The sequence below is a fragment of the Protobothrops mucrosquamatus genome, unplaced genomic scaffold, assembly GCF_001527695.2.
Source record: "Protobothrops mucrosquamatus isolate PMUCROS unplaced genomic scaffold, P.Mucros_1.0 scaffold_10, whole genome shotgun sequence".
NCBI classification, from domain to species: domain Eukaryota; kingdom Metazoa; phylum Chordata; class Lepidosauria; order Squamata; family Viperidae; genus Protobothrops; species Protobothrops mucrosquamatus.
Window position 1 is genome coordinate 59631 of NW_015386086.1, and position 14034 is coordinate 73664.

A 14034-nucleotide genomic window follows, 5' to 3' on the forward strand; every position below is an offset into this window, starting at 1 on the left:
TAACTATATGTGTTATAGCTTGTTCTAGTGCACCACAGTTGCATTGTGGGCTTTCTGCCATTCCCCACCTAAAGAGAGCTTCCTGGAACCATATTTGGAGCTGAAATAAATGTTGCAGAATAAACAGAACTGCTAATTGTGGGAACAGTTAGGCATGCATCTGCATCAGCACTTACCATCCTGCAGGCAGCTTTGGAGGTAGGTACTTCCATTCCTTCTTACCTGTACAAAGAGGGAAAACTTGGATTGCTGGAATATGGGGAGATTATCATGATAACGTTCAGGTTTTTGTTGGAAGCATTGCTTTCATGTTGAAAGGATTAACCAGTGACATCACTGATGCACAGGGGGCTCCTTTCATGTCCCCATTAATGTGCCCACCAAAGCGGTACCCAACTATCTAATCATGATTACTCATTTAATGAAAATTAGGACCAGGGGTGACCTGATAGCAGTGTTCCAGTATCTCAGGGGCTGCCACAAAGAAGAGGGAATCAAGCTATTCTCCAAAGCGCCTGAAGGCAGGACAAGAAGCAATGGATGGAAACTAATCAAAGAGAGAAGCAACCTAGAACTAAGTAGGAATGTCCAGCCTTTTAGAACAATCAGTGGAGCAAGTTGCCTCCAAAAGTTGTGGGTGCTCTAACACTGAAGGTTTTAAAGAAGAAATTGGACAGCCATTTATCCAGAATGGTATAGGGCAGGGGTAGGCAACCTTTGCTCTTTTATAACTCGTGGACTTCAACTCCCAGAATTCCTGAGCCAGCCACGCTGAGGGAAAAGGGAGAGGTTTCCAAGCTGAGCCGTGCTGGCTCAGGAATTCTGGGAGTTGAAGTCCACGAGTCATAAAAGAGCCATGGTTGCCTACCCCTGGACTAGAAGAACGTTAAGGTCCTTCCAACTCTGTTATTCTGTTATATAGGAAGCTTTTTCATTTAATAATGACTAATAGTGCCAACTAAAAAGCTCAGTGCCTATGTGCTACATAGAGCAGTCTTCAGTTCTGGGAAATGTAGTCAATGTAGCACCTTACACACCTTATACATCTAGACCAGGGTTTTTCAACCTTGGCAACTTTAAAATGTGTGCACTTCAACTCCCAGAATTCCCCAGTCCTCCTGGCATCTCTAAATTGCAAAGTTGAAAACTGTGGTCTAGATTAAGAGATAGATCCAGCCACACGCTCTAGTAGCTCCAAGAAGCAAAAAGTCACTGAAGATGTCCAGCCTTTTTTCCCCCTTCAAATCAGTCCAAGCTCCATTTCAGAGCAATGAGAGAACCTCTTTTTGACTTTTGAAGTCTGCTAAAATAATCCACCCCATGGAGAATCCTTGGAAACTGAAAGCAAGGTTGCCCATTTTTTCTCCATTTTTCTGTTCCTACCTGCACACAGAGGTTGGGATGAGATCGCAGTCTTGGGAATTCCTGTGGTTCCTATGAACATTGGGAAAATCAGTTCGGTTACAAGCAACCCATTGCAGAAAGGTCTGGAAGCCCAAGTCATGTGTGCATCCTGTATAGCTGCCCCCTCTGCTCATGTGCAAAACACAACCCTCCCCTGACTGAAAGGGGCTACACCTAAAAGTCTCCAATGAAATGCTTACAATCCTCCAGCCCTTTAGCAAATCCTTCAGGCATACCGAGCTTCCAATCCCAAAGGTTGCTTATCCTAAGACAGGAGTGCACAGTGTCAAAGGATAAGTATGTCCCTCAGCCCAGTCTGATGAATGAATGAATGAATGAATGAATGTGTGTGTGAGGAGGCCGAGCAACAGAGAGGTGAATTTCAAAAGGAGGCAAGTCTAGGACAAAGAAGTGTATAGGACAAGAACAACAGCAACAGCAACAAAATGCCACCAAGGAAAGTCTACCTCAGGGGTCTTCAAACTTGGCCCTTTTATGACTTGTGGACTTCAACTCCCAGAATTCCTCAGCCAGCATGCCTGGCTAAGGAATTCTGGAAATTGAAGACCACAAGTCATAAAAGGGCCAAGTTTGAAGACCCTTGGTCTATATTGAATTAATGAAATACAGTTGGAATACTGAAATTAAATTTCATTAATGAAATTGAATTGATGAAATATATTTGGAATAGAGCCAGTATGGTGTAGTGATTCAGGCGAGGCCTAGAAACCAGGAAACTGAATTTTAGTCCTGACTTGGACAGAAAGCCAACTGGAAGACTTTGGATTCTCTCTAAGTTCAACCTACCCCACATGGTTGTTGTTGTGGGGAAAAATAGGAGGCAGAAGTATTAAGTAAGTTCACTGGATTGAACTGACAAAAATGTATCTTAAAAAGTGGGATAAAAATCTAATAATAATAATTACAACAACAACACTCCCATATATTTAACCATTTAAACACAACTACTGATATTCTCATTATTTTCATCACATAGTTGCGTATTTTGGAGGGGGTGTATATGTGTGCATCAAAATTTTTCAAGGGCACAAACTCTTAGAAAGGACATCTTTTTACACCTATGAGCCTTTTGACCACCTCTTCCATCTCTTAGAGTTCTTCTGGAGAAATGAAGATGTCAGATGCTTCATTTCTCAGCCCTCAGACTCCTAAAAGAGGAAGGAAGGAAGGAAGGAAGGAAGGAAGGAAGGAAGGAAGGAAGGAAGGAAGGAAGGAAGGAAGGAAGGAACTGCTGATAAGCGTAAAAGTGGGAGGAAGAATGAAAGAGCCAAGAGAAAAAAAAAGAGGAATTGGGGAGGGAAGAGAGAAAAGGTTGCAGCAACCAGGTTTATATTATGTAATTCCTAGTGGGAATTTTTAGCAGAATCCCTTCAACCTGGCAGCGTCCGCACACTGACATGAGACCTTATCATTTTTCTAATTCTCAGCTGCTTCTTCTTCATCTTCCGATTGACATTTCTCTTCCTCCTCCCTCTTTTTGCTTTCTCTACTCACATGTGGAAGGAGGGCCAGATGCAGATGGGGATGCAAAGGGTGGCAGGTGAGCTCTTCCATCTGCCAGCAGGGAACCAACTCTCCTTGAAGGTCACACGGAGCAGAAACCAAGCAGCTCAAACTTCCACCGGAAGTGTGGACTTCCAAGCGGCTGTGGGCCCAGGCCCTGGCCAAAGCAGCTGGGTCTGAAATGAGAGGTTGCACGTCTATCAAAGCAATGCCATCTTCCCGGGAAGCCCACCCCCAAAAAACAATATGGATATATTTACATTTCTTTTAGCCAATAGTTATCTACCTTAAAAACTCAAAAACTGAATGAATGCCATTTTCATACCATTTGCAAAGGGACAGAAATGAGTTCGAGGTGTGTCAGCTTGGTCTTCAATCTTGGGCCAGACCTATGAACACAATATTCGAGAGAATAAGGGGACAGAGAGATGGCCCCCAAGAGCCTTCCCATCCATCCATCCATCCATCCATCCGATTTTTAAACTGCTGCAATATCAATTTCTGGGAAGAATATTGATATTGGATGTCCCCTTCTCAAGAGAAGCAAAGCCCCTTGGATCCACAGCTATAGCAGTTGTTCAGAATCAAATCTAGCTTGTGGTTTCATTTTTTAAGCCAGCATGGCCAAATCCAGTGTAGGGACTCTCGTGTGAATCTATGAACCTATTTGATTTGGTTTATTCATACATCTGACTTTCACAAGACTGTATAGGTATGCCCAGGATCTCAGTGGCATAGTTACAGCCGCCATCTTGACTTCATTGAACCCCTCTGTGGATGCTTCTGGGAGGGAGGGGCCTACCCTGCCCTCCCATCCTCCATGCATTAACAGCTGGTTAAGGATTGCAATGTTCCGGTCATCACACAGGGCATTTGATGTCATTTTTCTCAAAGGACCTATCTGGCAATGAACGATGCTGTAGAACCCTATGCATAATCAGTGCATATTGCATTAACGATATTGACGGTAAAGTTAACGTGTGATTCGGGTTTTCTGTTTCAGACTGTATCTTTCCTCGTCCCCAAACCTGATCTACTGGAGGTTTCAAGGAAGGTTGAAATAATAACAACAACAACAACAATAATTGGACTCTTAACGACGTATCTACTTTATCGAGTGGTCTACCACAGTCCGTGTCATATCCCCGGTCCTGAACCTACCCTCCTATTTGGTTCAGATAAAATATTCCCGTCAAGCTCAGCTCTTGGTGTTCTCACCGGCACAACTGTACAGTGCTTTTTGGCCACAGTATGAATGTCATGGCCTTGTTCTGGGATGCTTCTTTAATGCCCCAGACAAGTCTACCACCATGGAAAAACTTCCTAAATTCCCATCTGAATACTAACTAGACTTGATGTGTCTTTGCTTCTGATCTCCAGATCAGATTGACCAGGTGTTGCCATCTGCCAAATCTCGTTTGTTATAAATAACTAAGAAATCAGTCCTTGCTCTTTGAGAAAATCAAGTGTCAATCAGGCACTATTAGAATAGGGATAGACAATGTTTTTTTTGATGATGAGGGTTTGCACTAAATTTTTAACAGCCTGGGGCTGGAATGGGTGAGGCAATGGTGCTAAGATAATGATGGGACTATTTTGGGGGAAGATAGGCTTGGTTTTTTAAAAACTATATTTGTGGTAGGTTTACAATTTCATTGGAGGATTTACGCTACAGTGAATCCTGGAGTGGTCAGGAAGAGCCACAAATGGTGTCCTTCCAGGCCTGATTCCATCTGGAGGCTGCAGCTTCTCTCTCCCTAATTTAGAATAATCCAAGAGCTTCTGGTTTCCATTTTAGCTGCTGGTTAGAGGTAAAAAAAATTACTCTACAATTCCCATCTTGGAAGCATTCTTCAGGAATTCTGAGAATTTCCTGCCCCTCCTCGGTGAGTCCTTTGGCACCTCTCCAAGGCCCTGAATTTCTGCCTAAGAGACCAACCCTCTACAGGAACTCAATCTTTCCATCTCTAGAAGCAATTCCCAGAAATGTTGCCGCTCAGAAAATGAGCTAAAATATTCTAACTGTAGCTCTGCCTTAATCTTGCACTCTGTTACCTGCTCTGTAGTTGTAGGGAGCCTAAAGAAGCGTGGGAGAGAAAAGATCTTGTGAAGGATTGTTCTTACCTGAAAGCAGAGACAAGGGAACACCTGCGAGATTGGCAAGCTCACATTCTCCGATCCAGTCTAAAATAGAACAATAGGTTAGGGCAGGAGTCTTCAAACCTGGCAACTTTAAGACTTGTGGACTTCAACTCCCAGAATTCCTCAGCCAGCCCAAGTCTTAAAGTTGCCAAGTTTGAAGACCCCTGTGTTAGGGGGAGAAAAATGTGAAGAAATCAGAATCCACTACTTCACAGATGTTTTCAGGATAGTAGGATTCCAAATTTGTTTGTTTTCATTTTATTGATTTGTTAACTTGATACGCCATCCATTTCGACCAATATTATATTTTATTTATTTCAAAGCCGTATAGGGCCACCCATCCTACATCCCCTAATTCTGGGCACTGAACAAGGGGTACTTTTGACTTCCAGCGATCACAGTATCCCTGCAGTCATGTGATCGCAGTCTGGGTGCTTGACAACCGGTTCACACCTATGACGGTTGGCGATGCTTCATGATCAGCATTTGCGACCTTCCCTGCCAGCTTCCTGCAAGCCAAGTCAATGGGGAAGCCAGCAGAGAAGGTTGCAAGTTGCTCCAATAGTCAGGTCGGTCATCTTCAGCTTCTTCACTTTGCGGGCATCCTGCCATAAAACGCGGGAGAGAGGAGAAGGAATTTGGGGAAGTAAAGTTCAGACATGGGAATGGGAAGGTAAACTGGAGGGGAGACAAGTTGACAAGAACTAGAGGTGCCAAACTGGAATAAGCCAGCCACTAAGGATACACAGCCTGGGAACAGAAGGCGAAACTACATTGAGAGGCACCTAACATCAAAGCGGTTCCCAAAACTTCAACCCGCCATACTATTGGGCACTCATGGACCGGTCAAGGGGGGAGGGCCAAGGAAAGGGGAAAAGGGTAACTATCATGTGTTTGACTAATGAAACACTTCAAAGAACTTTCAGGCATGGTTTAACCTAAAAAAGCCTTTATTATTGTAGAGAACTGTCAGCACGGCATGATGGATGCCAAGATCTGAATTTCCCTTCCTTTTGCACATAACATACCAGGCATTTCCCCTCCCCTATTTTGGGGTCATGATTCACATCTTCCAATTAACCTGGAGGGCAAAGATTCACTTCCGTTCCTTTTCCCGGGCTTTCCTACTAATCTCCTCCCTTTTCTGTCGTCTGAATTAACTCTTAAAATACCAGACAGTTCTGCATATTTTGTCAAAGCAAGAATATTCAATATTAGCAGCGTTGACACTGGAATACTCAGATCTAGAACAGAAACTATTTATTTATTATTGTGGTTTTTAGTATCGCCTGTTCACCGCCCTGAGTCCCGTAAGGGAGATAGGGCGGTATATAAATTTAGTAAATAAAATAAATAAAATAAATCTAGCTTTACTTTCGCTGCAACCACTTAACTTTAGTAAAAGAACCTATCACTTCAACCAAATGGAGTCGAGCATCTTTCTTTCATAAATGTCTAAGTTAGGGCAGGTCTGACACTCTCCCCTACCCAGCACCGATCGCTCCCGATCCCATTGCATTCGCACAGTGTCTCACCAACCAGTTGTGCACCTTCTCCCACCAGAAGCAGCCTGCCTTACCTGCCTGCCAGTCTGTTTGCGACTCTCCTGGTACTTGCTTAAAGGCCTGTGATCCTTACTTAACAGTGGCAACGGGAGTGCCAGGATTGCTGTTGCTAAGCGATGAGGTCATGGGACATCGCCTTATGACCGCATCACTTAGCGACAGATATTCTGGTTCCAGTTGCTGTTGTTAAGCAAGGACTACCCTGAAGTACGAGGCTTGACCAATATTGGGGGAAACCTTCACTTACTAGCAACTTGGGAGTCTCCTGATCAAGACCTTTAAATCCGTCTGTCCGATTCAGATACGGCCACAGTTTGAAGTGCTGTCCTTTAGGGGTGTTTTGCACATGTAGAATTGCCGACCGTAGTCCCACAGAAATGTCTAAACGTGGCACTGTAAGACAAAATTTGTCATTAGCATTGAGCGCTCAATCAGACGTCCAGAGCTGCTTGATCTAAGTGGGGACTTCTGTTTCCTGGGAGCTCAAAAAGCACCTACTCTTCCAAGATGGCTGTCTGTTCCCCTCTTATCTTTTTTCCCACTTCAATCATTCCTTTTTCTTTTATGCAGTCAACTATATCGTCTCTAAAGCCAGGGCTTTTTTTCTCATAGAACGCCCAGAACGGAGTTCCGGCATCTTTTTTGGATGGAACCTTGTAGGGTAGGCAAGGGGGGTTGTATGACGTGTGTGAGTTCTGGCACCTTTTTTTTTTTTTTTTAGAAAAAAAGCACTGTCTAAAGCCTTTTGAGTATGAGGCAAGAGCCAGCAGTATGAACTGTCTCCAAGACAGGACCCACAAACGAAATAAGAATATGTTGTTGTTGTTTTAAAAAAGTAAATGACCCAATATGATAAGATTGACTAATCTCATTAGGTTTGAATCAAGAAAGGCAAAATTATATATATAAAAAATACCTAGCTAGCTGGGTAACCTTGAGCTAGTCACTCACTCTCTCAGCCCAATTCACCTCACAAGGTTGTAGTTGTGTGGAAAATAGGAGGAAGGAAGACTATTAGGTATGTTCACTGCCTTGAGTTATTTATCAAAATACAGGTAGTCCTCGACTTACAGTCTCAATTGACCCCAAATTTTCTGTTGCTAAGCAAGACATTTGTTAAGTGAATTTTGCCCCATTTTACAAACTTTCCTGCCACACTCGTTAAGTGAATCGCTTCAGTTGTTAAGTTAGTAACACGGTTGTTAAACGAATCTTGGCTTCCCTGCTGACTTTGCTTGTCAGAAGGTCACAAAATGTGATCACATGACCCCAGGATACTAAGTCACTTTTTCCAGTGCCGTTGTAACTTCGAACGGTCACATCTCAATGTGCTGTATCGATGCAGCCATTCTAGCTTGTAAGTTATGGCTTATGGTTTAAATGGTGAATAGAATAGAATAGAATAGAATAGAATAGAATAGAATAGAATAGAATAGAATCTGGAAGGGACCTCGGAGGTCTTCTAGTCCAGCCCCCTGCTCGAGCAGGAGAACCTATACCATTTCAGACAAATGACTGTCTAGCCTCTTCTTAAAAACCTCCAGTGATGGAGCACCCACGATTTCTGGAGGCAAGCTGTTCCACTGGTTAATTGTCCTCACCGTTAGGAAGTTTCTCCTTAATTCCAGGTTGCTTCTCTCTTTGGTCAGTTTCCAATCATTGTTTGCAACTGGATGTTCGGGCTATTGGGTTGGATCCAAGAAGTACGGTTCTTTTATGCTACAAAAAGGAATTCCAGGCTTTGCTTGGATCCCTACTGATGCCTACACTGAGGGAAAAGTATTGATGAGGTCGGTGCATTGCAACATACCTTGACACAGGCGAATGGCCTCTGTGGCTTTGGGCCAGGTACAGTCTGTGAAAAGAACACAGCAGAGGTATCCGATGGGTGGAGAGTTTCAGGCTGATCTTATCAAAGGTTGTTTCATTACTGATTTCTGGGGAACTCACCTGGTCCACGTTGTGTTGCTTGTAACACACCTGCAGAATGATAGCGAGGCTGCATGAAGACTGTAAGATTCAGCTCCCCGCTGAGAGCTACTGGGAAGCAGTTGTACTGCAGAGATCCCTAGAAAGGAAGAGGGAGAAAAAAATCAAAGAGCTTTTCCCATCCGAGGCCTGCCAGACTGAATGTCAACGCTGCTGATTAACGAAAACACTTAAAAGGACTTTCAGGCATATTTTTCCCTAAAAGCATTTATTAAGGTTACAGAGACATCAGTACAGCATGGTGGAAATGCTTAGGTCTGGCTTCTTTTCCGTTACGCATATACAATTCTAAGCATTTCCCGTCCCCCTTATTTTGGGGTCATGGTTCACATCTTCCAATCAACTTGGAAGATGTGATTTACTTCCGGTTTCTTTTTCCCGGGCTATCCTTATTCTCCTCCCTTTTTCCCTGTTGCCTGGTTCTGAATTGGATTGAACTGAGGGGGTGGAGCGGGGGTGGGGCCAGTTTTTGGGCACTAGGTCTCTAAAAGGTTCGCCATCACTGATATACAGTATACTGTATATTAATCATAGTCCTTGAATACATCGCGGAAAAAGGAGTCTTGAGAATTTATAAGGTTGATACTATATGGTACAAAGCTATTACCTAATCTAGTTGTTATGCTTCAAATATCATACTATGATATGGTAGGACTATGGTTCCCAATGTCTAGAGCCAGCACAATTGGAAAAATACTACACAGAACACAACACAATAACCAGAACACTTCTTCTTCAGGCAACCAACACCTAGATAAGTAGGGATTAGCACCAGACAAAAGTCAAGCAGAAAACAATACCACAACGAAGGACCTACCAAACAGAAAATCAGCCAAATCAGCTGGGCATATCAACAGGGCAAACGACTGTATATAAACAGGGAGCAAACCCTATACCCCATACCCCATAGCACTGATAATGTTACCTAATCAGGTAATGAGACGCCGACAAGAAAACAACCACACTCAGAGAGCACCAAGGACTCTATATTTCAACCCTGAGCTACAAATATTCTCTTCTATTGAAACATGAGCCTGTAAGATAATTGTTTGTGTGAGGTGGATTGGGATGAGAGAGAGGGACTGGCCCAAAGTCACCCAGCTATCTTTCATGAATAAGGCGGGAATAGAACTCAGAGTCTCCTGGTACCTAGGCCAGCACCTTAACCACTTGACCATTGGATGAACCCAGCTGATTGCGGTTTATTCAGTAAATCTCAGCCTAATGTATTGTAAGAATGCTAGCCTGCATTCTTTGGAAGAAAGGTAAGATTTCTGTGTAAATCAATCAATCATGAGTTAATGGATGCTGAGAGAAATGCAAACAAGGGTTGTGATTACCAGCATGCCTGCTTGTCAGCGTTCCAAATAGATCAGATAGCCTGTCAGTCTGAACAAGGTCAGCCTTTTTACCCAATGCAGTTTGTGTATATTACAATAAACAAATAGAGCACAAAACAAATTGCACAGAATAAGCTCATATGTACTATATATTTGTATACTCATGGAATCCCTTTCATAAGGGACAAAGGACTCCTTAGCAACATTAATATATTATTACTGGTTGGAGGCTACGCCTGGAGTCAAAAATCTTGTCTGTGAGAAGCAAGGAGAAGTTTATAATCCTCAAATTCTTCTCACAATCCTGCTCTAAAGGCTAGAACAGGCTTCCTTATGCTAGCAGTCTCTGAGTATCTTGATCTACAACTTCTGTCAGTGTGACCTAGCATGGCACTTCATTGCACTGTTTGTGGACGATGGGAACTGAGGTCAAATTGCAGATGGATATGTTTGATACACCCACTAGTACTAGAACAGGGCTTTTCAACCAGTGGTACGGGTACCACCTGTGGTACATTGGCACCTGGCAGGTGGTACGCAAACATCCTAGAAAAGAAGCGCCAGGATCAGCGCCAGGCTCCAGCTGGAGCTCGATGCTGATCCTGGAGCTTCTGCTAAGCCCAGAAGAAGCGCCAATCAGCTGGAATGTTGCAGCATCTCCAGGGTCTTGTGATTTACATTCAGATGCTTGGCAACCGATTCATATTTATGACGGGCACAGTGTCCCAGGGTCATGTGAAGTGACCAAAACCTGCTGCAACCACCCAGCAGATGGGGGGAATAAAAACCAAACACCCCCCCACCCCACCCCTGCTGCCAATCCTCAACAGAAATGCTCACAACAATGAAAACCTTAGACAGGAGGAAGAGTGCCGCTGGGTGGGCAGGCAGGTGTCTTGCTCGGCTGTGGCTTGGGGGTGGGGCACTTTTTTCAGTGCCATTGTAACTTCGAACAGTCACTAAGTGAACTGTTGTAAGTCGAGGACTACCTGTACTTCATCACTTTTTTCCTTTTTTGGGGGGGTCATCAAGTTTTTGACACCTTGCTAGGTGACTGGTGGTACTCGGATGTTGCCATATCCTAAAAGTGGTACAGTGGGTGAAAAGGTTGAAAAGCCCTGTACTAGAAGACTACATCGCCTCATTTTACATGAGAGCTGAATATTAGATACCGTTATCTGGAGCAGAGTTTCTCAATCTTAGCAATTTGAAGATGTTTGGACCTCAACTCCCAGAATTCCCCAGCCAGCATGCTGGCTGCGGAATTCTGGGAGTTGAAGTCAGCACATCTTCAGTTGCCAAGACTGAGAAACGCGACCCTGGAGGCTCAGGTTAAGAGCCTTCTCAACCTTGGAATTCACTGGGTGACTGTAGACTGCTTCTTTCTCTTCACCTCACCTACTTTGCAGGATAAAATGAGGGGAGGCCCCATGTGCACCATTGCCCTTTGTTTTGGTGAGCTCAGATGAAAGGACTGACAATGTGCAACCTGCTCCAGAATTACCAGATGAACCATTGCCTCGGGAACTGCAGGCACCTGAGGTGGAGTCGTCAGGTGATCAACCGAAGCAGCCAATGCGTTTGAAGATGAGAAGCCTGATCTGCCACCTCCAACCTGCGCAAGGACTTGTTGTGGGGAGAAGAGAGCAGAGCAAAGATGCTCTACAAGTCTTCTTGAGAGAAAGGAGTTGTATTCTCCTGTCATGAATGACACCAGGATGTGGTGGAATCTCCAGTTAGACTGGACGGAGGAGTTAAGAGAGGCTGAAGTTTGGAGTCACTGCACTGTAGGAAGCAGCACCTGCCTGATCTCCCCCAGAATCTCTGAAACCTTATCTTGCTGTTCCCAGGGCAATGAGGTCTGTCCGGTGAGAGTCTTGTAAACATAGTTAACTAGCAACAAACTAGCATTGAGACTCTTCACAAGTGGTTCTGGTTGCTTTCACCTGTCAGTGGCTCTACTTTGCAGAATAAGACCCAAGCCTCTCGGTTGGCAACAACCCTCTGGGAACCCAGACAGCACTTAGCACTTAGACTTATATACCACTTCACAGTGCTTTACATCCCTCTCTAAGAGGTTTACAGAGACAGCATTTTGCCCCCAACAATCTGGATCCTCATTTTACCGACCTCAGAAAGATGGAAGGCTGAGTCAACCTTGAGCCAGTGAGAATCGAACTCTGGCAGTGGGCAGAATTAGTCTGCAATACTGCATTCTAACCACTGCGCCACGATGGCTGTGAGATTCTGTGTGTCTTGAATGTTGTCTTGAACCCCACAACTTTCTTTGGTTCTGACAAACTTGCTGTGCTGCTTTGACCCTTGGACCTCCCCCTGACTACTCTTTTGCTTTCTACTTCAGACTTGGAAACTTTGGGATTCTATTAAGAAGAGCTTCCTTGACTTTGGAAAATTCTCTCCAGTGTATGTGTATGGTGCTAACAGCATCCCTGTCATTTGGACAGTTGTAGTAAATAAGCAACAGTAGAGTTTGCAACCACCTGTCTATTATGTTTCTGTATGTTTGGCCTAGGGCAAGAGATCCTTCCAGAGAAGGTCTGGGAATCCATATAATAATAAATAACTAGATCAGTGATAATGAATGTATGACATGTCTGTCAAAAGAGACACACCATGATGTTTTGGGTGACATGCCAAATTCACCAACTCCCAACAATTATTCTCAAAAGCTCCACTCATATTTCTTTTTTTTTTTTGTAACTATTTGACATTCCTTTATACCAGACATGTCAAATACAAGGCCCGGGGGCCGGATGCGGCCCGAGAAGTCATTTCATGTGGCCCACGAAGCCATCCTGGAAACAGTGAGGGAACAGCCCCTGCTGCCTTGGCCTTGGCCCAGGCAGGCCGGGAGCCAATGTACAATTTTGTGGTGGCCATCTATGCTGAAACATATTCAGTCTTAGCTCCACAAGGCTGTCTGGAAACAGCGAGGAACCAGCCCCTGCCGTGTCGGCCCCGCCCCTGGGTGCATGCTGGAGAGGTGTCACCCTTTGTGAGGATTGAAGAAATGGACCAAGCCTTGGCGCTTGCCCCGGTCCCACCCCCTTCTGCCAGAGACCCTCAGATCTGTCCCACTCCTGCCCAGGCCCCCACAGGCACCCTTGACGCGAACGATGTAGAGGTGGCCATGCCCATCCAGTAGGCCACACCCACTCCATCCACGCCCACCCAGTAGGCTGCACCCACCCTGGCCACACCCACCCGGCCCCCGCAAAAGGCAACCGCAATGCTGATGCGGCCCTCAATGAAATTGAGTTTGACACCCCTGCTTTATACAATATTTAGCACCATCCATGACTGGACTGCATTTTTTCAAAGAATAAATAAATACGTAAAGAATTGTTTGTCTTTTGTGGCAGAAGGGGGAATAACACAGCAACAGAGTTAGGACTTTGTGAATTTTTGACACATCTAGCCCCAAAGGCTCACCATCACTGAACTAGATCTTCCTACCTCTAGGAGGGAGGATGTCTCTAGGAATCTGTGTGCCTTACCAGGGAATTATTTTGACTTTCCCGATCGTCAGGAAGCCAAACCTCCACTTCAACACAACGAGAAGAAGAATAGGTCTGGGCCATGAGGAAAACGTGTGTTCGCAGGATTTCTGGAGACAGAAAGAGAGCAGGATCAAAAGCAAAGTAAGGACAGTTTCCATCTGGTAACAAGGAGCTGCTGTCAAGAAGACCCTACTCACTCTTAGGGTGTCCCTTGGGCTGTTCGCCGATCTTGCTGGCTCCTCCATCTTGTTTTGCACCCAATGCAGCTGGCTCTAGAAGGAAACAAAAGGAATGAGGCATTGGTTATTGGAATGCATCTCTTTTGCCAAAAATAACAGGTGAAGCAACATGGTGAAACCACAGACTCAACCGTCCTTGGGGGCAAGTCTAAATTTTTAGAGCAGTTTATGCTATTTGTGTAATGAGTCATCATACTGTTGTTGCCAATCACTGCAAAGGCAATCTTTCAAATTCAATGTATATTTGTGGCTCAGGAATTCTGGGAGTTGAAGTCCACAACTCATAAAAGAGCCAAGGTTCCCCACCCCT

At 44.5% G+C, this 14034-nt stretch overlaps 1 protein-coding gene across 1 annotated transcript in view; it reads right to left on the reverse strand.

The window, feature by feature from the left end:
• The window catches only part of IL17RC (interleukin 17 receptor C), a 31057-nt gene that overhangs the window by 15713 nt on the left and 1310 nt on the right, over nt 1-14034 (reverse strand). Inside the window, exons 2-11 of the mRNA XM_029284850.1 lie at nt 13683-13757; nt 13483-13592; nt 8586-8703; nt 8446-8490; nt 6883-7028; nt 5053-5112; nt 3254-3317; nt 2920-3104; nt 1384-1434; nt 177-222 (exon numbers count right to left, since the gene is read on the reverse strand). Of these exons, the coding sequence (XP_029140683.1) occupies nt 177-222; nt 1384-1434; nt 2920-3104; nt 3254-3317; nt 5053-5112; nt 6883-7028; nt 8446-8490; nt 8586-8703; nt 13483-13592; nt 13683-13757 (900 nt within the window). The remainder of the gene's footprint in view (nt 1-176; nt 223-1383; nt 1435-2919; nt 3105-3253; nt 3318-5052; nt 5113-6882; nt 7029-8445; nt 8491-8585; nt 8704-13482; nt 13593-13682; nt 13758-14034) is intronic.